The 27,397-nt window shown below is 40.6% G+C and overlaps 1 protein-coding gene across 4 annotated transcripts in view; it reads left to right on the forward strand.

Moving 5' to 3' along the window:
- Positions 1-25,750, forward strand: part of NYAP2 (neuronal tyrosine-phosphorylated phosphoinositide-3-kinase adaptor 2) — a 137,022-nt gene extending 111,272 nt beyond the window's left edge. For all 4 annotated transcript variants that reach the window (XM_021553646.3, XM_021553645.3, XM_021553647.3 and 1 more), the window contains one exon: positions 21,712-25,750. In XM_021553646.3, the coding sequence (XP_021409321.1) occupies positions 21,712-21,939 (228 nt within the window). In that variant the 3' untranslated portion in view covers positions 21,940-25,750. The remainder of the gene's footprint in view (positions 1-21,711) is intronic.
- The last annotated feature ends 1,647 nt before the right edge of the window (positions 25,751-27,397 follow it).

The raw sequence follows: 27,397 nt of genomic DNA on the forward strand, positions 1-27,397 counted from the left end.
ATTCCCCTCTTTGTTGATCAGATGGGCAAGCTAACATTCAAACAGGAATATAAAATCTGGGAAAGGGCAGATTACAGTTAATTGGTTTTCTCAAATTTTCATGGATCCCAGATTTGTGGTTTTCAAAATGCTTAATTTGGAAAAAAAAAAAAAAAAAAGACAAATTTGCAAATGAGTTCTCAAAATCCATCATTTTTTAATACAATTGTTCAAAGAAGTGACTATGCTTAATAATTTAAAATAGATCTGATCTAAGGAAACTTATCTTATAATTCCAATAATATATTAGGTAATTATGTAACTATTGTCATTTAACTCTCCTATGTCTTATTTTCTTATTTCTTGTTTGCTTATTGATGTAGGAATGATGAGGATTAATCAGTTAGTATTCACAGAATATATCTATGGTATATTGATGGGAAGCAGTAGAGGGATCATCTAAAAATAAGAAGAAAGGGCTTATGAGTAGAGATTAATTATGTGGCTGGTCTCTGGAGCAGAATGCTAAAAATTCTGTAGTGTAGGGGCAGCCAGCATTTACCAAAATGTTGAGTGAAATTGAAAGCCTGCCTTCTGTCCTTAGCTCTGGGAAATGGTGAGGGAATTGCAAAGTGTTGGTTGCACAAAGAAATCTTGGATGAAGTCTCAAATTATCTCAATTTAAACTGAAAGATAAACATAAGTTTATCCTGGAACTGAAGTTATTGATTGTGAAAGGACAAAGTTTAAGAAATCAAGGAAGTAGCAGAGGAAGTCAGGTGGGGGACTTGGAAGTGTAATAATGGCAGAAGCATAGAATATTTTTGAGCAACAAAACTGCCTCATTGCTGTTTTTACTAAATGCATATCTAAATAAAAATATCCTACAGAGAGGGGTGTAAGTAGCAGAGAAGTATTCTAGATATGATGAATTGTCTTGTAAAGAAAGGAAAGAACATGCAGAAGCAGGCCATCCTCAAGTGCCAAAATACAAACCAGCGGGGAAGAAGACCAGCCTGTCTGAACAGGGTTTTTGCTGGGACTCAGGAAAAGAGAGAGTTTTTGGAAGTTGAAAGAAGGGACAGGCAACTCAGGAGGACAAGGGTGTCATGAGGTTTTGGAGGCAGAAACTTAGAAGGGCCAAATCCTGTCTAGCTCTTAATCTGTCTACTGTGATAAAAAATAGTAAAAAATGTTTCTGTAGATATATTAGCAGCAAAAGGAACTCTAAGGGGAATCTCCACCCTCTTTTTGGATGGTGGAGAACACAATGACAAAAGATGAGGAAAAAGCTGGGGTACTCAATGCCTTCTTTGCCTCAGTGTTCAATAGTAAGACCAGCTGTTCTCCAGGAGCAGCCCCCTGAGCAGGAAGATGGACACAGGGAGCAGAATGAAGGCCCCATAATCTGCAGGGTAATGGTCAGTGACCTGCTTTGACACTTAGTCACACACAGTAGGATACCATGTGCTTATATTAGAAAAAAATTTCTTCACAGAAAGAGTTGTCAAGCAACAGAACAGGCTGCCCTGGGAAGTGGAAGAGTCCATTCTACCATCCTTGGAGAAATCTAAAAGACATGTAGATGTGGCACCTGGAGACATGGTTTAGTAGGGGGCTTTTCAGTGCTGGGTTAAAGGCATTTTTCAGCCTTAGTGATTCTCATTCTATAGAGGTATGACATTGTTCACAAAAAGTTACAGGGAATGGACAAATGTTGTAGAAAGTAAAACAACTTATATCTTAGAGAAAAGAAGTGTGTTGTGAATAACATTAGAGATAGTAAAAGTCCATCTGTATTTGGCCTTTATATGGAAATGAAAACAAGTAACTCTCTTTTGTAGCCATCTAAGTGGACAGAGAAGAGTAGAATTTAACCACTTTATTAGGCTTATGAAGTACAATATACAAGGTCCCCAGCTGCCCCAGTAAATAACTCCTCACCCATTTTGCTGGAACCTCTGTGCTGGCGCCTGAGTTTCTGTAGCAGATTTGGTCAAGGGTTCCACCCTGCAGTGGAAAACGCTCAGTCCTGCCATGGGACAGCCACGCTGAGCAAAGCTGTTCACTTGTGTAATGCAAGCAGGATCTGGAGTCACAGGTAGCACTGCTATGCAATGATGTTTCCCCACCATCCTACCGTTCTCCACAGCTTCACCTCAGGGTAACAAAGGATGATATTCCCTCGATGAGCTCAGATATCCCCGTGGCACACAGGCTGTGTGTGCACTGAGCATGTCTGTCACAAAAGAAAACGCTTCAAGCAGACTGTGGAAGTCCCTCTGCTGGAGAGCAGAACATCTTGCATCCAAAGTTTTAATGTACACATCACTGCCATGCCTCTCTAAAACAGTCTTCAGCACAGAAAAATCCTACTCATTTCCATTTTAAGAAAAAAAGAGATCATATAAGCACCTTGGGATTTTTTTTTTCTGCTAATGAACTTTGTAAAGTGAGGTTTGTTTTCATTAATTTGTAGACAGTGATTGGAAAACCCCATGTACTAGGCAGCATAGCAGAACAGCAATGCATGTTTTTAAGATAGATGGTCTGAAGAAAACCACACGCTTTGAAAACAAAACTACTGATAGCTAGAGTTTCATATTTTAGCTTTCCTGCAAAGCAGAACCTATTTTCAGATAGATTTCCACAAAACTTGTGTTCCTTATCTGTAAATGTGCAACCTCTCTTCATGCTGCCTGTTAGTTTCTTGCTTTTCAGTGGCCAGACAGCACTGTCCTTTCCTGTTGCCTCCTCAAGGTATGTTATCTTAATTCTGAGGGTTTGTATGCCTCTTAAGGTTTGGTGTATTTTTGTGGGGGACCAGGCAGTGATATCTAGCTCAAATTTAAGCAAGGAAAGAAGATTTAAGCTTTACAGAGATGATCAAAGTAAAATTCAGAAGCCATGCTGAGATTAGAAGGAATAACTCAGAAGAGGGAGTGCAAATACATCAACAGCTATGAATTAAGCAGTCTCAACATGCATTGAAGGAATGAAGAAAAAGCTAGAAAATATATCAGCATCAACACTGAAACTTTTTTTGGTTTATTTTAGAAAAATTGTAGCTCATTTCATTACTTGCCTAGTGTCTGCCTGAGCGCTCTGGAAGCTGAGGCAGCATTTTACTTTCCCCACATGACTACACTGGTAAACGTGACAGAAGGCACAAGATGGACAAACTAACCATTACCCTCCAGAATTCAGACAGCTCTCACTTATTTTATGATTTGTATGAAAATAATATAGCAAAGGGGAAAGGACTCTCAAGAGTGGACTTGACCATTTTCTTGCACCAAATGAAGTGAATCCATCAATAGTTTGTATGAGAATGTGTCTTTGATAGACAAGAATTTTACATACAAGTTGGCTCCTTAAATTCATATCTAGGTAGAAAAATTAAAAAGACTTGTAAGATAACCAAGTGCTGAGGGAAGCTGGTGCCTGGGGCTGGCAGGCCGAGGGAACTGGGGTACAGACATGAAATTCCAAGGTTCAAAGAGCTAGGAAGGAAAGACCAGGGGTGCTCCAGCCCAGTTTTCCAACATAGTGATGTAGGTAGAGAACTAAGCAGATTTTCTACTTTGAATAGGCAGCTGGGGGGGTTTGTCTTTGTGTTCACATCCCCTTGGCCTGGGACAGGGGTAGTGCACACTGGGTGTGTGAGCAAGGGCAGGAGAGAAACCCCTTGGGATCGCTTGGGTCTGTGCCAGAGGCAGCCTGGGTGAAAATGCACTTTAGCAACTGTTCAAAATGGACAGTTTGGCTAATCCAACAGGATTAGGAAAAGCTTTATTTACCCCAGAGAGACGAGGCAAAGCAGGGTGCTGCTGAGGTTGGGCCCCCATCCCACTGAGGGCAGGTGGGCTCAGCTCTGGGTGGAGGGGGAGCAGGGCCCAGCACACCCCATTTGGATGGCCCATCCCACATCCCTTGTCCCACATCCTGCATCTGCAGGGGGAGCAGAGGCTTCGCTGGGGCTGCCCCACCTGCTCCTGCCCTGCCCCAGAGGGAGGGAGGGGGAGGGAAGGAGAGAAGGAGAAAAGGAGGAGGCTTGTTCCAGCCTCAGCCTCCCTACTCCTCCACACAACAATTAAGATAATATTTTATTTAAGACTCAGTATTTAGATGGTAACTGAAATGCAACCAAAATGCACATATTGTATTGTGGAAAAAAAAAAAAATCTAGCATTCAAACTGATATGAGATCTTCAGGGCAACTATTATTGAATTTTGTACTCCAGCTGAAAAATCCCAAACACCTATTCTAATCCTTCCATTTTAAAACAAAATCATGCTGGAAGGGAAGTACCACCAAGAAGCTGAGACATATTTTACCTGCTTTTCATATGCATGAGTAGAGCAATGCCTTGCTATTTAAGTGCAGTAAAAGCTCATTGTAAAAAATACACAAAGCTTTAAACAAATAATTTGGAATTAACTCTTGACAAGTACTGTGTACTCTTCAGCAGCACAGCTACATATTTATCTCATGCCTAAGTTCCCTCTGTATTGGGTCGGTTAAAAATCACAAGCCCAGCTTGCAATGTCTCTAGCTTTAGTTGTGAATACATAACATATTATAGTCTTTGTATGCTTTGTAAACATTGTGGTCACCCTGTAATTAATGAATGCTGGGAATGTAAATTGTTACCATTATGGCTATAATTATTTTTGAAGGCACCTAGACCCAGTACTTCCCCAATGAATTGACATCATCATGCTTTAGTTGGCAAATGTGCATCTGAAAGTGAATACTCTGTGAGCATAAACAAAGCATCTGTGCTCTTCTATTATTCTCAGCTTAAAGTTTCCATTTTTTCCCAGCAGTAGTGTACAAGAGTTCAAGGAGTCAGCAAATACCCTGCAGTTGTGGGGCACAGTAGCAGAGTTGGGCTCCTGATTCTGCAGCTGATGAATTCTGCTGCTGAGAAAGGAGCACCTATAAATCAAGATCCAGTGTTCCATATCTGATCACAGCAGCCTTTCTTTTAGCTTCCATTATATGGAAGAGATACAGTCATTGCAGGTAGATGGAGAACGCTGTGGACTGAAGTAGTCTTTCATCCAGATTGATTACTAGGGAAATGTTAGTAAAAAAAATAAATTGTTATACAGCACAGACCCATGTCAGCTCTCAGTACTGTCACTCTGTGCTACATGCACTCCTTGATGAATCTCAGCCTAGAACTAACATCAGACTCTAGTGATTCTGCTATTTTGTCTCTTACCATGCACAAGGATTTGCAAAGAAAGAATCAACTTCTGTCATCCTTGCCCTCTGGACCAAAGGGAAAAATGATCCCCGTGAGCTGCTGGTTAAAAATCTCAGGGGACATACAGTCCCAGATTTCTATTCAAAGGGAATATCTAACTGCTGTGCTAATTGCCACTCTTATAATTTTCTCTGTCCCTCTTTTCTCCTCTAATTTTCAAAAGTTCTGAAAGTCTATTGTGTATTTTGGACATAGAATAGCAAAACATACTGAACTGTTCATGGGACAGTGGCAATCCTTCTCCTCCCCCTGTGTATACGTGCCAAGTGTTCCTCTTGAGCCAGTGCAATGCCTCTGAGATGTCTGTTCCTGTGCTCCTGGAGCCAAGGTTATGGTTGCTCCTTTTTGATACTTGATCTTTTTCTTCATCCAAAATATGTGTCCATAGTGTGGGAACAGTCCCATGCTGCTTGCTCTGTAATCAGAGCCCCATGGGGCTTTGGTCTGGACTTTCTATACACTATTTATTACTTTGGATGGTAGCTTCTATTTTTGCCTGAGAAGATATTCACTTAAAGGAACTTAATTACTCCTTATGTTTAGCCATCACATTTAATAAGGCTTGGGATTGTCCCTGGATACAAAACCTACTTAATGTTGGCCACTAGGATCTACCACAATATTGGCTGTGGTGGTGTCCAAGAGTCACAGTTACTTGTTGGTAGAGAATATGCATGGAACAAAGGCTGTTCCTGCCCCAAGGATTCATAAGCTCAGTGTAATAGATGAGAAAGTAAGAGGTTTCAGATGAAAGTATACTGGTAAGGGTATGACTGTCAATTAAGGAATTGCTTAATGTTTGGTTTTTGTGCAATTAGAAAGTGCAAAAAAACTATTTGGGGTGCAATCTACAGTATCTGTGACAGTGATTTTACATAGTTTATGTGTCACTGATACAATGAAATGCATTTGCATGTCTAAAAGTGGAAAACCAGGTATATTTTACTCTGAATACTTTAAAAATTATGTCTCTCTCTCGAATGGCCCTGTCATGGAGAAATCTTTAGTGTCTGGTGTAGGCAAAGAAAAAGGAATGTAGGTGTAGACTGAATCTTGTGGACGCTGGTTTTACAAATGGCAGGGAGAAAGGAAATCCTCTGGGTCCTACCTGGGAGGCTGGACAGGCATGGAAGAACCCACAATGGGGTACAGAGAGAAGCCTGTGGCACAGGCACTTCACTGATGGGACAGGGTCCAATTTTGCCTTGAGATGATGTCTAGATTTGTTCAGTGTGTGTGGTCTAAGTGTATTTAGATCCTGAATCCAGAGGTGTAGGATATTCCTTTCTTGTTCAGTAAAAATGTTCACGAGAGTCAGGGATCTGTCACCCTGACTGCTGTCAGCTAGAAAGAAGTGCCAGGGCATGAAGCATGAACTGTGTCCAGCAGTATCTCACAGTGCTCTGGAGACTTTGCACTGCTAAGAATCTGTCGGATTTTGGATTTATGCGATTTGTGCCTTTCTAAAGTGCAGCAGAACCCTGAGCCCACAAGAGGGAGTGGTTGGATTACTTTCCATAGTTCCGGGATTTTCCTGCAAAGACAACTCTTGCACATACATGAAAGCAAAATTCTGCTGTCGACAGTCCAGCCAAATATGCTGTCAACATTTTGGATGAGAGCAACAAGAATGTAAATGCTTTGGGGAAGGCTCCACATTGCATTGTGTTGAGTTGCAGCTTGAATCTGGTCTTACCTAATCAGTGTGTGGGTCCAGAGCAGTGCAAATGGTTTCTAAATATGCAAATTGGAAATAGAGAATACTTATTAAAAAAGTAAAATTTAAAATAAAAAATGAAAAGAAAATGCAAACCTTGAAGTAGGTGGAATTGTCACATCCATTATCCCTCACCTCCAAGGCACACCTGACTGATAGGCATGAGAAGCAAATGAGTCAAAGTTGTCTTTTGCTGGCAGACAAGCCTGCTATTGCTGTCCCAACATCTTTTCTTCATCACTCAGCTGGGTTGGTCATGCAGCAGAAGCAGGCCAGTGCATTGCTTTGCCAGGACTCTGGTTTAAGTGTGGTCCCACAGTGCTGGAGCAGCCTGTGTCCCACGGCCGGGGGAACAGCAGGCACAGGCGGATCTGAGCATGCACTGCTGTCACCATAGGTGCTAAAGCCCAGCATGGCTTTGGTGGCTCTCCATACGGGTCGTGGCATGGGGTTTAGGCATAAAATAAGTGTGTCAGGGGGAGGAAGTAATGGGTGAAAGCAGGTCTGCTGTAGAAAAAGTAATCCCACAGCAAGAGGGTGTCAGATGTGGGCTAGAGTCACTGGTCTGAGCACCACACCTCGAGTCTGTCATCCTGCCTCGCCATTGAGTGCCTGCATGGCTGCCACTATTTCACATGTGATGGAAGAGCGGAGAATGAGTTTTCCATTCCTTTACCCTGATGTCTTATTCTTGCACGAACTTTGTAAGCTTGTCAGCAGAAAACAGAAAGAGGCGAGCTCCATGACAGAAATTGTTGAAACCTTTCAAATGCAAAGATATTCTGACAAAGGATGAAATAACATAGCATTTATGAAGTTTTTACTTTCATGCTCAGCATTTTTTACTGTCCTTATCTAGTTGTTTCTCAGATTGGGAGTTACAGTTTCTTGAATAGGCACAGGACAGACATGAGAAGACCTCACCTGTGTGGTCAGAGGATTCAGGGGGTTGCTATGTTGTGCCTGGTTTTGATAGAATTGAGATGGTGTGTTTCAACACTTTGAAAAACAGTCAGCTCAACAGAGAGATTTATAGGGACAGATGTTGCAGCCAAGGCAGCACAATGAAGGTGGCTGTTCCCTGGAATTTGAGGTACCATCCAGAGCCCCTGGAAGTTGATGATAACTGTGTGTCTCTGGAGCTTGAATGCTTGAAGGTGAGGGCAACAGCCAAGCATGGCCTCTGCACCCCTTTCTTTTGAGAGTCAGATCTGAGCATGGTGTACAGGGTGGGAGCCACAGGAACTAGTAACTAATATTTCCAGTAAGACACTCACACAGGTCAATGACATAGAGAGATACAGCCTTGAAAGACTTATGCCACCATAGATCGGCTATGTGTGAGCTGAGCTTCTTGCAGCTTGCTGAATCAGTGCACTGTGTGTACTGCCTACTAAAGAGACTGAAAATTACCTGGAGGCACCTCATCTCATTTTTAGCTGCTCCTACAGCACTGTACATGGTTCTATTAAAAATAGGTAACAACTAATGCTAAATAAATATATGATGTTGTTTGTGTGAAATAATTTCAGTCCAAACATCAATAAGTTGCCTATCAAATTATTTAATTTGGTAGCATTGGTAGCATTCCTTCCTCTTCAGGGAATCTCTCTTTAAGGCATATGTAATAAATTTACTTGTTCTCTTCTAAACTTGTAAATTCACTTCAAAACTTGTTCTGAGACTTTTGTATGCAAACAATTAGTTTTGCCACAATCCCAGAACAATAGCACTTGCTAAGTTTATTTCAAATGGTCTTGCAACCACTCTTGAAGACATTGTGCCTTGGTTACAAATTTATTTAAAAAAAAACCCAGAAGCATGCTATTTCCTTTTTCCCCACCCCCTTTTCTGTGTGTGTTTATGTTTAACTCAGGGCAAGAATTTTGTAATACTCTTAAAGGAAAAGACAGAAATAAAAAAATGGCATGAATTCATGAAAGCATGGGTTTATATATAGGCATTCTCTGTAAATGAACCAAACATTCTGTATCCTAGGTAGAACAACCTTATTTGTCTACTCATACACATTTCCTCCACACACTCCCACCTGTCCTGTTTTGCACTGGGTGTATCCTACCATGTTTCTGTTGGAACTGCGTGTGCCTGACGCATAAAACGCGACACAGCAGCCGGGTCGTCCCCAGCGTCTGCCTCGAGTCACAACCATCCAGGCTTTGTTCTCATGGCTGTCACCACCCCACCAGACCCTCTCGGTGTTTGTGTAGCCTTATACAGTATATTGCACTGACTGTACCTGTATAGTATCTCGTCTGTATACTGTATGCACATAAATATGTATATTCACTCATGTATGTATGTATAGGACGTTTCTCTATCTCTGTATATGTACGTGTGTTTGTTCATAGTCTTTCACTAGAAATGTGTGGCTATTCATATACATTATGTGTATGTCAATTAAAAAAAAAGTATGAATGCCAGCACCCACTTTTGATAACCTACTTTTATTCTCATTTTGTCTTGTTAAAACAATGAAAATAAAAACGTTGTGTATTTTAAATGAGAACTTTAAAAGATTATTGTTTTTACTAATTGTTAAGGTTTCCAGTTTTCCAGATCCAAAATGGGAAATATATTGTTTTTTCTCCTGACAGTTTTCTGTAGGTGAAAAATATTTGAAAACAGCTCAGACAGATCTAGTGCTCCAAGGTTTAGAAATGCCCTAAACCAGCTGGACTCCTGTGCTGCAGATCCCGACTCTATTCTCATGAGGGAATTGCTATCAGTCTAGGGGTGACTCACATCCATAACACCTTACATGTATAGATACTGCATATAAAAGGGCCTTAGGCTGGAAAGAAAGTTTCTCCAGTTCAGGGGAGCATTAGGAATGGATAAAAATACCCAACTTTATAAGTGGATTTTACAGGAGCATTGCATATTATTTGTCAGACCTCTTACCCTTTGCAGTTCACAATAACACATAATTGCCAATTGATTAAGCACTTATTAAAACAGCTAACTATAATTTATTAGCCCTTTTTAAAATGAATCACCACACAACTGTATGTAGGTTCAGTTATCTCTCCTTGAGGCAGCAAAGCACTGGCTTATCTTAAATAGCAAAATATGTCTGTTAGGTGAATGACTGATACTTTTTCCATTCAAGCATGTGTTTAGGTTATCCATTGAATTGAAGCTTAAATGATAATAATCTTTCTCTATGAGACCTATGAGTGATAAATTTTCTCCCTTTACAGTTAATTTTATCATTGTACTAGCTTGTCCAGCTGGACCAGTCTCATTGTGAAATAAGTTGCTGTAGCAGTGTGGCAGCAGATACTCAGAACAATCTCAGAAAACAGATCTTTATGCAGGAAATACTCAGAACCTTGTAGGATGATAGATACACTGTAAGGAAGACCCTTCACCCCAACTAAAATTGCATAATAGGAAATCCTCTTCATTTTTAATTCAAAGTTACAGCGCTAAATTCTGACATCATACACATCAACAGCAAATTCCCATTTTACTCCTAAGCTATTACTAGAATGTCCAAGGAATGCTTTTCCTCAACAAAACACAGGCTGGAGAGAAGACATATTCCACTAACTGAGATAGGAGTTTATGGGCCAGTGGCCTGATCTTAAGGCTTTACAAGTCAGTGACAGTTAGTGGACTCTTGGATTCGCCTGGCCCTTCTCTTTTGTTACAGTCTGGAAAAGCACATTTGCTATCTGGTGTTTCTGGTCAGAGTTGTATAATTCACAATAGGAAAAAAATAAAAATTAGAAAAGACAACAGCAATATTCACTTTTCAAATTAACATTGGTCAGATCACGGTTTTTGGCACCAAACTTTAAGACACAATCAGAGAAAAGCAGCACTTTTTAACTGTTTGAATTTGCTTATGTTACCAGTAATATGTGTCTATAGGTTAACAAGATCAATATTTTCTTTATCCTGCACTGTCATTAGCCATTCCTTTTAAGCTGGATATTTAAATTTCCTTCCCACTCTAGAGATCTGAACTTGAGCACAGCCATGCTGCTGGCATAGGCTAAGCTGGGTTTGCCAGGTCACTCCATGGTTGAGAAGCTGCTGCACCTGGTTTATTGTTTTAGTGCTGATTCACACACTCTGTCAGCCAGCACCATCCCTTCAGAGATTCCTTTTAAACAGAGGCAAAGTACAGGGAATTTCTGAACCCAATGGATCCCATTTTCTAAAGCACACTGTTACCAGGCTGAGTCTCTTGCTGTATCTCAGCCATTCTGTGTGCCAGGAAAGCATGTCTATATTAGATTTGGGTACTGTATATTTTAGCCATTTCTGATAGAAATCAAACTGCATGATGCTGTGAGGTAACATCAGACGTGGTATCTCATACTGAGGCAGCCTCTTATATCTTCGTGTTCTTCAGAAAAATCTCAGTATGGTTTATAATTTTAGCAACTGTTGTTTAACTTCAAATTGGAGTAAGAAATAAATTATTAATTAAGATATCTGCCTTTTAATAATGTTTTACACATTTTTAAAAGGAAGTTTTGACCACCTGCAAGAGTACAGCCTGAACATTTGGTGTTGGTTTTTAGTCATGTTCTCCTGAACATTTTTCCCTCCATACAATCATTATATTTGAGAAATGGTATTTATTCCAAGAAAATGATCCTTGACTCAGTTTCACTATCAAAAATTGAGAAATATAAGAGCATATTTCAAAATTTCTTGTAAGTAAAGCAACTTTAAAGTAAAGCAGCTTTAAAAGTAAAGTCCCTCCATACATTATTTTGCTAATTTTATATTTCTTTAATTTTAAAATTATTTTTTGGCCATTTTCTTGAAAGTGCTAGAGGAATATAAAGACTTAGGAGCTTTGCTGGTAAACTGGTGTGGTGAAGCATACTTACATCTTGGGTTCAAGTACTGACCTCAGTATAAATAGTGCTGAAGGTCATGTGCTTTTTTATAGCTTGAAAACAAGGTCCAATAAAACAGGGAAACTAATAGAATTTTTGATGTCCCCACATGTCACATTTTTGTAATTTTAGGACAGGTTTCAGTGTCCTCTTTCTTGCAATTCTTAGGTCTTCCAAAGTTAAGGTCTTGTTTCCATTGACTTTCATTCTTCCATTCTCAATTTTTGAGCCTTTCTTGGTCCAAGCAATATCCAGAGCATGCACCCTGCTGCCTTCAGCTCCCTTGCACATGAGAGCTTTGGCAGTCCCCAGGGACTCTGTGGATGCAGAGGAGGAAAGGACCTTGCCCGCAGCAGCTCTCACTGCTCCACACCACCTCTCAGAGCAGTGGCAGGGGGCTGTTCAGCTCTGCATGAGATTTAGAATCTGCCTGCTTTTCAGAGCTGCCATGGCTGAGAGTAAGAGGCACTGACTGCAGCTGGGCTGTGCTGTGGGCACGGCTACCCAGCCATGGGCAGGGCCAGCTGCAGTGGCCATGGGGTCCCAGCTCAAAGCCCCTGCTGTGTGAAGTCTGCTTCGTGAGCAGGTGTGGCACACACGCCCCTTGGCAGCACCTTCCAGCAAGGGGAGATGCTGGAGAGAATGGGTTAGAGACCCCCAAAGAAATCTGGGACACAAGAGTGTTACCCTGCAGCTGCTGCACTGCAAAACGCAGTACACAGATTCCATACCACTGAACTAGCAAAGTGTCTGTCCTTTGTCCCTCCTGTGACTGACCTAATACAATATTGTATTTTCCTTTCTATTTTACAGTGAATGACAGGAAGTATAATGGTGGGTTGCTTGAGTTCTGCATTTATTCCTTAGCAAAGGCATAGATGAAGTTTTGATTTTTAATAAGTGATCTCAATAGGAATGCACTTTGTGATGATCCACTGAGATGCATGAAATTACTTTCCACAGTATCCCCAATATCAGTTAATTTACAGGCTCTTCTTTTTAAAGTGCTTACAGAGTGTGATCAAGCAGTACATTTTGGGCAGTCGTTTGTGTTAAAAAAAATAAAAAACTTAGATGAAAAGAATATGTTTACAAATGAGATAATAATGCAGGGTAAGAAAGATCTGTAGTTAGACTGACTGCCAGTATGAAAATGGAAAGCAGAAAAGTGAATTTATAACCTAAAATTTGCTTTATTAGTAGCCTCAGCAGTAATCTAAGGGCTACTGGAAAACTTGAGGGATAGGAATATCTGCAAGGCTGGTTCTGAGTAAAGTAACTGTGACATTTAGTAATTGAAAGCAATGAATCATGAAACTGCAGGTCTGGAACCAGAGGTGCTGAAGGTTTACTAATCGTTTGTTAATTTAATTTTAGGATCAGTATTAATTGCTCATAATCTTGAATCTTTGGGAGTTCTTGAAGTTCCAAATAATCTTGTCAGTCATTTTGAAGTGGTGGATTAGTTAGGCCATAGAGCGCAACACAGTGTATTCAAGTCTTTTAGTGACACGTAAGTTTGAAAAAAAGTGTCCAAAGTTTTTTTACAGTATGGCATCATGTTATTACATTGAGTGATAATGCAGTTTTTCCAGGGACTCTAGTTTTACAGTTTTTGGAGGGACACTTGTTTTCACTTTTTTTTTCCTGTAGTAGTATCATTTGAAATAAATCATATTTCCAGCAGTTTAGAAATTCGGAATAATATTAATCAAAACCTTCAACATAGCAATAGAAATGTTAGAAGAGCCCTAAAATGCGTTGTATATGCTGTTTCACAGGGTAAAATAGCAGGTGCCAGTGAATGCTTTTAATGTTAAATATATACAGGGTAAGATTACAAAGTGTTCACTCCTACACATTTTGTTGAAATAAAAACTAGTGTGATGGGGAAATTCTTTCCCATGTTCTTAAAGGGTAAATAGAGATTGATCTTGTGTCCCTTGAAAAGAAGAATTTGTAAAAGGTCAGAAAGGGCAAATTGTGTAGTGCTTGACACCTTGTGTGCACACTTGTGCTTGTGATGTGACTGCATAAATGCACAGGATCATTCTAATGTGGCTGCTGGCGTCAGAGGAAAGCTTCTAGAAAATACTCGAGGCACTTCTAGGCAGGAATTTGCAGTTCTGCTGTCCGCTGTCCCCAGGCAGCCTTCCCAGGCACTCCAAACTGCATGGAGAGGGTCTGCTTTCACAGCTCACCTTGCACACCCCGCGTGTTCCTGAGCAGACGGTTACTTTTAATCACCTTTGTAATAATAATCAACTGTTGTTTTGAATTTGACAGTAACAGGAGAACGAGTTAGCAGTACCAAGCTGTATGAGCAAGTAACTATCCTGGGCCAAATTATGCTGTCTTTCATGGCAATAATCCTCCAGAATGCTCTGTCAGAGAGGAGGGAATGAATGCAAATTTAGCCTGTAGTTCCATCCTGACTTACAGACTTTTGCAGCCATTGGAAGTAACATTCAACAGCAATGCAATGGTTATAGCTCACAGTTAGCAAAGGAAATCTTGTCCAACATAATTTTCCTAGTGCTCTTCTGAAGTCTTTAAAAATCGTTTTTATGGAGGTTATTTTTACTGTTTGTTTAAGCAAACTATAGTCAAATTCTTGGACCCATGAGGTCAGACAGTAAATTCTTGTTGGCTTCAAATGGGTGAGGATCCCTCTGCTCAGATTTTCTGAAACTTGATTCTGGCTGAACTCCTTCCTGCCTTGGACAACTCCCCTTTTGTGAACATGTGCTAAGAGGACCTGCAACGTCAAGCCGAGTATCAGATAGCGAAGTCACTGCTGCTGCTTAACATAGCCTCCAGAGCTTGCCCCGGGGACAGGACTGCCTTCTAGGAGTGGGATTTCACACCCTGCCAGTGGAATTACCTTACCCGGCCAGAGGGCTGGGAGCCATCTGCACCAGAGAAAATGCCGTCAAGAGTTTCAGTGGGAAGCAGAGTTTGGAAACTCCTGTCTGAGAACAGGCATGAGGGAGGGAGTTCCTTTTCCTCCCAGAGGATGGTAAGTGGCTTTCAGAAAGCCTTTCTTCTTCACTTACTGCAGCCTGCCAAAACAAACCAGCATGCTTGGCTCTGCTGAATGATGTGTAGCACTGCACACAGATTACACGGTTAGAGACCACTTTGCTTACAGATCCAGGAGACTTCTCCTGCTGCCTTTTTTTATTTCATTGTATTTTGTGTTAGCTTAAGATCACTTTGCTATAGCCTCACTTCAGCTGTTGGCCTTTTATTTTATCTATGTTATGCAGTTCTGACAAAGAAAAGGTTATTTTTATACAACAGCCATGATGTATAATGTAGTTTTCCCCCATTCTTCAAGAGTCAGCCCTTCTTCTCATCCAGAAGGAAAGGCAGATGCTCATGAGGGCCAGAAGAGAACAGCATTTTCCTGAGGCCCATAACCTATGGAATTTCAGCACAAGAAGTGGGAACCTACAACTAGGAAAAAAATATGAAAACACAACAGAATCATGGGGCTCTCCTATTGCCCAGAGCTTCTGATTTCACATCAAATAAACCAATAGCATTAAAACAAGGCAAGCAAAGAATTTAACAGCCAGGATGTCATGAGGAGAAACAGCTGAAGGGTATATGCTGTTGTCTAAAGCCCTCATGTAAACTATAGTGGAAGGTATTTTTTAGGTCATTAAAAGTTCATGCACACATCCTGCTCACAGACATGTCCAGAGCATGAAATATCGTGTGGTCACATCAAATATTAGAAAGGGTTCCTCAAAAGTGAATGAAAATTGTCAACATTTTCAAACTTAGGGACAACTAATAGGCCTGTGTACAATATTTCAGGTATTTCTTCTCCCATGTGGCATTTCTAGCAGCATATATTTCCACGGGCACTCTTGAAAAATTATAATCACCTTCAACGGCAGGATTTCTGAAACACCTCCTAGCACTGGGAATGAGCATGGCTTTATCCTTCTACCACACTTCCCCCAGTGGCCTGGCTTTGGAGGAGCAGAGCTGCTCCTGGCACTTGCTATTGTCTCCTGCCTGCCAAGTGTTTAGGGCTAAGGTTACCTAGTGAATGGCTAGAGACAAGGGGATATGTGTGGGACTTATGTAGCACAAAAGTTCTTTTTACTAAGAGAGAGCATTATCCATCCATGTATTTATATAGCTATTTATGTAGCATATAAATAAGTAAAATTTTTCACAGCTAACAAAGCGAGTCCCAGGCCTGGTGCTGAGGGTGTTTCACTCTATATTTTAGTTCTGCTCATGGATTTTTCTTTTCACAGCTATCATATTTTTCATTTGGAAAGGCTATGCTACATGGGATCATTTGGTTTGTATGTAACTTACAGGTATCACAATCTGATATTTCAGTGTCGTTCATGTGTAATGTAAAGGAATTTGCACAGCCCTGCTTGGGACCTGTCCTAATACACTTTGCCTGGTGTTCCTTATAGCAATAGTCCAGTTCCTGAAGGGCCTGAGTCTGACCTCCTGGGTGTGGATATTCATCCATGAAAAAACACAAGATGTTTTCTACACCTGGTGAACACAGCTAGCCTGTGTGTGAAGTTGTATCCATCAGCAGCTGCTTAATTGTATCATTGGGAATATTTTATTCTTTTTCTACCTGTAGCTATAACTCTCTTTACAAAACCAAACTATCCTGCTTAGTTAAGGACAAAGAAAGAAACATGTTCATTTACATTTCTCTTTCTTGCTTCAAACACCCCTGTTTTGAGCACTTTAGTGGAAGTGCTGGTGCAGTGCGTCACAACACAGCAAGGGCCAGCAGCATCCAGCAGCCAGGGGTGGGGGTGCCCAGGGCTGGGGCAAAGAAAACAGAAAGAGTCCTCTGTGACACCAGGGGTTTCCTGGCAGTGTGAGTCACTGTCTGTTCCCCAAAGCCTATTCTGAGTTTTCCTGGGGATTATGTGCTTTTCCCAGTAAATTCTGATGTGGCAGAGAGCTATGGCATGTACTGACCTCTGGCTTCTAGTCCTGGCCTCTAAGAGTGATTGAACTGGACATGTTCTGCCCATCAAACCTCTGCTCCAGGACAGCTCTGTGGTCTAGTGCAGGGCAGTCTAATTTAAGCAATACATGTATTTGGAAACCATTGGGATTTCTAATTATCTTTCTGGAATAATATAAAATTTCAAACCTATGAGATATGAGATCAGGACCACTGCTAATGTAGGCACACATAGAAATGTACCATTTTCACTTTGCAGAGAAAATGTCTAGCTTGTTTCTTTGACCTTCATAAGGCATTAAAGCACCCACCAGAAGGGATTTTTTTTTTTTTACTTCTTTGAAAGATGTTAATTTTACATTGTTTTGAGAATATATGAAGTTGTTTTATCTTAGTTGAAGGTGGGTTTATAACATTACTTCTTGTTCCATGGCACTACCGACATAGAACCCAAAAGTACATAAAATATCTTAATAATATTTACTTCCAATGTTTTGGGCATAAAAAATAACAGAAAACTGAGAGAAAATAGTAAAAGTGGCAACATAGACTGGTGTTTTCTAAAGATTGCAAAATTTGTGATAAAAACTGTATGGAAAAACTCAGTTTTGTGTAGTGGAAGGAGTTTCTTACTTTTTATTGTTGAGGGAAAGACACAGCAGATATTCAAGTCTGGTACAAGCATTTGCTTTGGAGATTTTTTAAGGAAAACTAGAGGCTGATGACTAATCAAAGGGTGAGTGTGTTTACCAAGAGCTTGTTAGCCGTCCTGGTTTACTCTTGCACTCAGTCACATTCAGGTGAGAGAATTTATCCAACCACCTTATATTCCTGAATATTTCCTACACATCCAGTCATCACTCAGCTTTTACTGCCTGCTTAGGAGCAATTAATTGAACCTACTTCCAACACTTTCTTGGTGAATGTCCAGACTTCTGGGCCTTTGTGGTGTTTTTCTTCACTCTATTGCTCTGATTTAAAATAAAAATTTTATAAAAGGTGTCTTATACCTTGAATAATATAATGATTAAAAATTCCATCAAAACAAAAATTCATTTGCTATCAGCAAATTTTGTAATCCAAAGAATATTATGGGACATAGTACCTGATATACATCCTGGAGTCTCCAGAAGGTCCCTTCTTGCAATCCTAACTTTAATCTCTGGCTCTGTCTTCCCTCTTCAGTAAGAACAGGCTTTGGGCCAAGACTGTTTGATCAGAACCATTTTCCCGTCCTTTGCTCTGTCTTGCAGGCTGCTACCTCCAGTGCTGATACATTTTTTGCTTGTCTGTGTACATCCACATGTGCAGCCAAGCTCTGACATGCTGCAGTATGTGCACCATTCCTCAGTCATGCTGGGATCTTTCCCAGGAGAGCTGTATAGCTGTAAAATGTTTTGAATGCTCTACTTTTTTCCATAAATCAGGTTGTAACATCATTATTTTTTGTGCCTCTCACACTGAGCAAATGCCTTGCTATGATGTAGCAGGGATATTAACAGCCTGGTGCATGACCAGAGGAGCAGACTAAAGCCAGAAAGGAGGGAGGATGTGAGAAAAATTGGTGCTAGAACTAAGTGTGAGTGCCATCAGTTCAGTCACTGGGAGGATTAGGCCTAAGACTGCAGTGTTAAACACATTAGCTTTAAACACCTTAGAAGCCCTACTGAAGTCATCAAGGGTTTTTACTGTGATTAAACAGCTGGATTGAGTCCTGGCCTGTGAGCCTCAGTGCCTGTTATTTGTCTAGGACATACTGAAAATGTAGTTAACACTCTGGGACTTCCTGACGTTGACATGGTTGTTGTAATTTCTGTAGTTCATTGATCTGCAGGGGAATTTCCTCTCAAGTTTGTCCTACAGTTTCCACTTTGGTCCTAATATTTTTATTTTGTTGCACTTAAACACTAAACAACTGGACAAAACTACATAAAAAAACCCCTTTAGTATTTAGACTTATTATAATATTAAAGTTTTTTTTTCCTCCAGGCCTTTCAACAACGTATGTGCTCATTTGGTGTATTTTAGCAAATGAGTTTGCCTGCTCCAGTTCTGCATGTTTCCCCTGCACACACCATTACTCAATGCAGATCTAGGGGAGTATTGTGCCAAGTGGACAGCGCACCTAAGGCGCTGACAGGAAGGACTTAGCCATCAAACAAAAATAGCATTAAAGAAATCCCAAGCAGACTTGAAAATCTGTGCCCGGGAGAGTGGGAAAATTCAAATTCTTCAAAGTAAATTATTCACTAACAACAACAAAATACGATAGCCAGCATAAAAAAAAGTCTTTTGCAGCTGCCTGCTCTTGGGTACATTTTAGGTGCTGTTTTGCAGGGGGTGGCAGAGTGTCTGTGTAACTGATACTTTCTACAGCTCTATTTCTATCTTTGGGAAGTTGCAACTGGCATTTTAGAAACCAGTGTGTCAAAATGCTGCTCCTGTCCCCATGAGTAGCTCCTTGAATGCAGGAGGCTGGTGCCAGGAGCATGGCATTGGCACGGCGCTGCAATGGGTGCTGCGATGGGTGCTGGTATGGCGCTGTGATGGGCACTGAGATGGGCGCTGGCACGGTGCTGCGATGGGCGCTGCGATGGGCGCTGAGATGGGCGCTGCAATGGGCACTGGCATCGCGCTGCAATGGGCACTGCGATGGGTGCTGTGATGAGTGCTGCGATGGGCACTGCAATGGGCACTGCAATGGGCACTGCGATGGGCGCTGCGATGGGCACTGCAGTGGGAACTGTGATGGCCGTGGTGGTGAGCGGCTACGCGGGTGTGACACTCCCCGGGGTTGTCGTGGGGCTGCTGTGGGGCTTGTGACACTTGGTGGCTGGAGCACACCGCGCGCTGGGGGCGGCACTGGCACCCGCTGTGCCTGTGACCTGTGGGATAGAAAGGAGAAGGCATTTCCCGGCGCCTGCCACCGGGAGAGGAAATCCGTGCTCAAGCACTGCTGTCGTCAAGCCTGGCGCAGAAGGCGCTGCGCTGGGGAATGTTTGTGTAATGAATTGTGTGCAGACTGTGTCCCTGTCCTTCCCCACGGAGGAGGACCCAGCCAAGCTGAAGATGCTGCTGTGTAAGCGCTGACCCACCGCTGGTGAGCAGAGGAAATCTGGGTCAGGCAGAGCCTCTCCTAAGGTCAGGTGTGGAGCCGAGGGGTGGGAGGGGAGCATCTCCATTGCAGACAGGGAGTTTTGGACCAAGCCTGGGCACCCAAAGAAAGTCATGACCATGGCAGATTCTGTGCCTCGTGCCCACCTGCACCACAGTAAACATTAGATCATGCCTGAAATGAAAGATAAATATTCAATTAAAAGAGCAGGCACAGAAGAATTCCTGGAAAAAAGGCTCAGCCACTCAGGAGGGCACATTGCAGATAAGTTACCTGTGTAATTCAAAATTCATAAGACCATTCAAGGACAAAATCCATAATATGGTTTAAACTTACAATACTGTCTAGTGTATAAGGTAAGCATGGTTTCATGATAAAAGTATTTTATCCTTTTTTGCTTCTCCCCTTTTTTTACAAAAAATATCAATATTTCTGTATTCTATTATTTTTTCTGTTTGAGTACATAAACTTTTATTACTTTTTCTTGTAGGCTTTCTTAAATTATTCCTTTTGTTTTGTTTTCTGCTATGAATCTGAACATTTGCTTAATCTATTATCTTTAAATTCTAAATATACTTCAAGCTGAGCACAAAAACTACTGAGATCCACGGAGGTTGGATCTATAGAGGATTCTCTAGGTGCTTCTAGGCAAACCAGGCTCCAGTTCTAGGAACTGGATGCCCATGATTGCCATTCTAAGACTTGTGAATGAAAGGCATATGCATTATTAAATGCATTAAAATACTCTTAAAAATAAAGATACATTTCCTTCATGAACCTCAAATTCTGCCAAAGTATTGCTGTACATGTTCATTTTCATGACAAGAGCAGAGATGTACCTGGAAATCCTTTGTGTGCATTTACTTAAACACAAATCCTTAACTCCTAAGAAAAAAATGTGGAGACATTTAAGACACCACTTCAAATTTGCAAAGTAAGTGTTGAGAGGAAATTTTCTGAGCTGCAGGTATACACTGATGTCCAAAACCAACAAGCCCTTTCAGAAGAGTTTACTATTAGTGATTTCTGTTCTAGTCTAAAGCCTCTGAAGACACATTTTTGATTGTGAACTCCCCACTGAACTCAAATGAAGTCACATTCTCAGCATCAGAAGGGCTGTGACATGTACTTACAGCTAAACATATGCTAACCTCCCCTTTTGGATCAGGATCACGTTCTCCAGTATTCCTCATGCATGAAAACATGGAGTTTCTTAACTCTTGTGCCTTCCAGCTAATGAAATATCACAGAGTAGGATAGGTTAATCCATATAATTTGCACAGAGTTCATTAAATCATTTTAACAAAATTTAACAGTTATATTTAGTTTGATACTCAGAAATGTTAACACCCTGCTTTTAATGTGACAGATTGGATTTGGAAAGCAATATAAAACGTGGGTTTCAGTGTGTAGAATTTTTTTTTTCCACAGCTTAAGGATGTTGTTAAGATCCATGTGCCTTTTTAAGATCTATTCTACCATTTAAAATCCAACCAGCGCTGGAGAGCCAAAACCATTTATCTTTATTAGATTTTAGTGCTCTGGAGGAGTTAAAACTGGGATCTTCTATTACCCTTTTTTTTCTTAAAGAAGTAGTTAGAAGTAAAGACTAACGCTGTTTCTGTTGTTGGCATAGAGATTTTTATTCATAAGAGTGTTTCAAATAAAAGTGAGATAACCTTGCAAAGAAAAAGCATATTTAATATATGACCAAGACAGTTATTTGTATGTTTTTTCCCTCTTTTTTTTTTTCTTCCTCCATCCACCTCCCTCAATAGGTGACGTGCATGCAGTGGTTGCAAGGGGACCATACAATGCTGGACATGATTGAAAAAAAGCGTTGCCTCTGCAAAGAGATCAAAGCTCGACAGAAATCAGAGAAAGGACTCTGCAAACAGGACAGCATGCCTATTTTGCCGAGTTGGAAAAAGAATGCTGGGACCAAGAAATACAGCCCTCCTCCTTATTCCAAACAACAAACTGTTTTCTGGGACACTGCAATTTGACAGGCCTGTGGAGGATGCCCTCTCCACTGTGTGGCACCAAGCACAGGTAGCCTGCTTTCTTTAAAAGACAAAGGCTCTAACCTAAGACTTACCTGCAGGTGGTGAACTTCCTAGGAAAAAACACCCCGGCGCAGTGCTCACCTGTCAATCAAGAGAGAGATTTAAGTTTCCAACTGGATTAAGGCATACATATTTATCCAGGATTTTTTTGGATCCAGAAGATATCAAAATGTAAATATTTCACCAATATATTGAAAACACCCAAACTAATACACTGTTTAAATATATAAATATATATATATATAAATTCAAAAATTTATGGAGAATTTTACTATATAATGTTACTGTTATACTGTTTTATTACCTATTTTCTATGTTCTATTCTACTGTTCACCCCCACCCCCGCTGCCACCATTTTATTTCTCTGACCTGCCTAGATGTGGCCTCTGTACAAAAGCATGTGGTTGTACGTGTTGTTGGAGAGGACAATGTACAAAACAACTCGGTGCTAGGGCTGTAGAAGATGACTAGAGTCGTACTTGTTAGATGTCCTTAGCTTGTGGGGTGGGATGGACAAAGGAGAGAGTTCTGGTGGGAAACAGCAAACCTGCAAGCACTGAAAGTACAAGTGCTCAGTGCGGATGTCCAAGATGCATTTAAAATATTAATTGTTCTGCATCTTTTTCCCATAATGGTAACCAGATTAATTGTTCTTGGCTTTATATGAACCATTACTACCAGTTACTAAAATGATTTGCCAAGGAACTAAATTTTCTGCAGCGCAGCCTGCGACAGAATCTCTTCCTTGCTGATGTTCCATTGATTAGCAGAGACCATGGTTCACTGTGACTAAGCTTTGTGCAGCCCTTGGCAGAGAGCTCCGGTGGCTCAGCGGGGTGAGGCAGTGCCACTGCAGCCGCCGTCCCTGTCCACATTTACTGACGGTCCAGAAAATAAAGGCGACAAAATATGTTTACATGTTTATTACTTTTAAATCCGGCAGCACGTCCTTACTTAACGCTGTGTCAGATTTCCTCGTGTTGTTTCTGTGGGCTGGATTTCAGACCCCTTGAAAGGCTGTTGGGAAATCCCCCTTGATTTCGTGCCGTTTTGAAGCAGAAGCCCACATAACGCGTTCTCCCAGCTATGTCGTTTCATCTTCCTGGCTGCTTCTGGAATTGGCTTGCAATCCTGTATTATATTACACCATTTTAACAGAATATTATGTCATGACCAAAGAATTATGAACTCCTGGTTTTAACGGGAGAAAGGGATGGCTTATACTGATCATGAGGGTGAAATCTGTGCAGTGAAATATCTTCCAAAAGGATCTGTTGAGGGTGAGGGAAAATTGTACTGCGATGGAGTAGGGTGAAAAAAAAGATCTATGGCATATATTTTGTATATTAAAATTTATATCTATGTGTCTGAAGTTTGGTAGTACACAAATCCCTCTTTAAAACAATCATTTTAATGGTATATTCACCAAGAAGAAAAGGTGTGTTGTTTGAAACTTCTTGTTATATTGGCTTTTCTTTGAAATTATATTGACAGCATTGCCACAGCTGTAATTGCTGATCAAAAAGACCAAAAATAACAAATTTTAGAAGGTTTTTGTAATCTATATTGCTAAAGTTTGAGTTTCAGTAATGTTTTATCAGTAGTAGTTTCTTTTCAGCCTCTAAAATAAAGTTTTTAAATATTTTATAACTAATTAACTAATGTATATTTTGATGTCCAAACTGAGATTTCTGTAAAAGATGAAGTGTGTGTTTATATGTGTGTATGTATATTAGCATTGTTGTATATGTATATATGCATACGTGTACACGCATATACATGTATATATGCATGTATCTATATATACCCATAGATGTGTGCATACGTATATCCACATACGTTAAACACTGGTGTGTTAGGAATATACAAAGGTTGGAATAGGTACAGAGTTGAAATGCAGGTTTGAAGAACCCCTCACAGCCAAAGTGACAGAAGACATGAAACAAGCCAGAGACTGTGAGGGAATCTTCGAACACATTGCATACAAAAAACACAAACTGTTTAGTCTTCTTATTCTCTCTATTTTAAAGAAAGAAAATTGCAGAAGAAAAACTCCAGAGATCTCGCAAAGTTCCAGAATCTGCTGGAAAGAAGACAACTTGTTGGTCATGAGAAATCTATTGAGATAACAGGTTCATTATTCAGCAAGTTCATGGTTTGTCTTCCTTGTAATGTGGCAGGAGAATTTCCCATATCCACATGTGAAATACTTAGCTCAGCCCTTTCCCCCAGCTGCACCAAGTCACTGGTGACAAAACGCAAGCAGGCGTTCAGTCAGCTCGGCCAGTCCTTGTCCTCACTGATTTCCTGCTGGAGCAGCTCCCTTAAAGCTGCGCCGCCAGAGCATGGCTGGCAGCGCAGAGCCTGGCACAGCTGCCGGGGGAAGGCATTGCCAGTGGGAGAGGTTCTGTCCTTGCTCGTGTTTGTTCATATCGTGTCCTTTCCATATCGAGATGTAATAGGAATAATGATCAGGGAATTGAAGCGTTCTTGTCCTAGAGCGGACTTGCTTGTACACTTAGCCCACTGCAAACTCTTTGTTTTGCTTTCCTTGCTCAACACTGTTTATGTTGTCCTTCCTAAATAACTGCCCACGTGCTTCCAGACCTCCATTGTATCCCATGGAAACAATGGCTTTTTGTTTTAAAGTGCGACAACATGAAAAAGTAAAGTATAACTTAGCACTTACCTTCAAAGCACTTTAGAAATGTGAAGTAAACCTCATGCTTGTGAGAGCCGTTTTACTGAGGAGGGATGTGAGGCTCAGGCAGAGTAGTTTCCAAAGGTCAGGGACAGAGCCAGAACAGGACACAGCCACTGCCCTGTCCTGTGACTGCTGGCCCACCCCATGGCTCTAGTAAAAGGCACATCGTCCTGCCGAGAGCTGCCATCACAATGCTGTCAAACATTTCCTACATCACCTCTTGTCTCAGCAGCTTCTGTGTCACAGGGTGAATGACAGTGCTTAGTTACACAGTCATTAAAGCTGTAGTCTGTATAAATATGCAATCTGTATATACATACAGATCACATATATACACACACTTATGGAGACTGTATATATGAAATTGTTTGGTATGCACTTATTTTGCTTTAAACTCCTGAAGTTAAACATTATAGTGTAGCAATTTGTGTAAGGTGCACTGTGATTTCAAGAAAGCACAGTAAAGTCACAGGTCTTGTTATTCTTGCACTAAAAATGTGTTTACGTATATTAGCCAATGTATGTCTACTTTATCGCTCCTTTTGACAAATTAAAGCAAATGGTATAAAATAGTATGGGGTTTTTTGGTTTGGGTTGTTTATTTTTAAGTGGACAATGGCACTATGTTTTTAAATGACAGGGTTTTTAAATAAAATGAAATCATTCTGTGTTCATTCCAATGTAATACATTTACCAATATCTTGAAACTGAATGTCATGTTGCTTTTTTTTATATTTCATTAGAAATTGTCAGGTATGTGCCTGAGATTGTGTAGGACTAAGGAGTAGCTAGAGGCTAACTGTAATCATATATTATTAGCCGTTTCTATATACACAGTATAAATACATATTAATTTTCTTTTCATTTTTGTACTTGATTTTTTTAGGTAAGATGTAATTAAATGTACTTTGATACTTCTGAAGTAATAAGATGTTGTTTGAAGATCAATTCTGCTTTCTTTAGTGCATTGACAATATTTTACAATAATTTAGTGCTTATTTATTTGTGCTCCAGTGTAATTATAATAAAAAGCAATAGTTTAAAATATTTGGCTGTTCATTTTCATTTGATAATTTAAGTTTAGAGACAGGTTATTCACTAGGGATTAGCCAGAGATTCTTGGGAAGAAAAGTCAAGTCATAGATGTGTATTTATAGCATTCCCTAGACACATTTTTAATCGTACCATTTGTTGGAGGAAACAAATTAATTGCTTTAATAGGTTAGTATTTGCAAGTCATGCCTCCTTGCATTTAATGCCATGAGTGCCATCCTCAACTACATCCTTAGGATAAGATTTTTCTGAAGAGCAGATAAATTTTTATCTAAGCACCTTTCACAGTTTGGGATGGCAGATGCTTACTTTGAAGACACTCTCTTCAAAGACCTCCATTTGCAGAATATCCCCAAATGTGAGAGGGACCTATCACAGTCTCCATAAAGCTCTAAAAAATCTGCTCAAAAGTAAGCATAATCTGTTTCCAGACAAAAGCTTTAGTCCCATTAGGATGCAAAATCCAGCCCTTGCAGAGGATTTCCACACCTTTTTTTAATAAGACATCCCACCTAATATTTTTAAGAAGGCATTTTGTAATTTAAAAAGTTTTCCAAGAACAAGTAAGCAAGTACTTAGTAAAGAAGCCAGTAAGAAGCAGTGATGCTCTTGCTGTGGCACTGAGACCATATTTTTCTCCTTTAATGAAAACAAAACCTGCCAATAATATGCAAAAAAGTCTTATCCTTGTCTGTACAGATCTGCATGCAGAAGTGCACGGGGTGAGGGGAAGTTTTAGCTGTCTTCAGCAGGAGCTGCTTCTGGGACAGGTTGCAAATGATCCACAAGGTGCTTTCCAAGTGCTCCCCTGCTCTAGGAGTCACCTGCTTTCCCCAAGACACAGCCTCTGTCCTCAGCAGCCATCCCATTGACAGGGCCCATATAGAGGAGGAAGAGTTCTGATACCCCTTCACACTCCTCTTCCTCTCCCCAGCCCATGACACGGATGTTCAGAGTGACTCATCCTCTGAAGCAAAGTCCAGCCTTTTTCTCACTGGCTCTATGTTTTGTGTGAAGATCCCATACAGATGACTAGAAACTAATACTGTTTTACAGGGATTCTCCAGCCCTAAAAGAGGAAAAAAAGAATTTGTCCATCTGTCAGATTCATGTCTATGCTCTTCAGTGGTATGGTTCTTCAGTCTGTGTCCTAGCTCATTTCTAAAGGCTTGCCATTGTGACTTTCTACATTCACCTTGCCACCATGGCATGCATGACCACTTCTGGACACAGCAGCACCTGAACAGAGAAGGAATTAAATGAAAGCATTGCCAAATGCATCAGGGAGCATAAATATGGGCAAAATCATTCATGTTCCTGATTGAAATATGTACATTCTCTTTCTTTGCCACTGCAGAAACACTTCTTATATACTATTGTTTTTTTAAACAGAAGAGGTTTAAATTAAAAGGAGACAAGACCATAAAAAGCAGCAGTGGAGTTTTACACTTGTATTTTCTCTAAGTTTATTTAGAAGTGGAAAGGTGCCTGCAGTGCTCTATCTTGGGTCTCTGCTCCTTTTGCATTTTGAAAGTCATCACAATACCACTGGCTGGAGCTGCTGCTTTCTCCCCTGCAGTCACTCGGAGTGACCTCAGCTGGTGCCAGAGTGGCTGAGAAGCAATTAAAGCACAGAAGGGC

The sequence above is a fragment of the Lonchura striata genome, chromosome 9 (genome assembly GCF_050655825.1).
Source record: "Lonchura striata isolate lonStrDom1 chromosome 9, ASM5065582v1, whole genome shotgun sequence".
In the NCBI taxonomy this organism is placed as follows: Eukaryota; Metazoa; Chordata; class Aves; order Passeriformes; family Estrildidae; genus Lonchura; species Lonchura striata.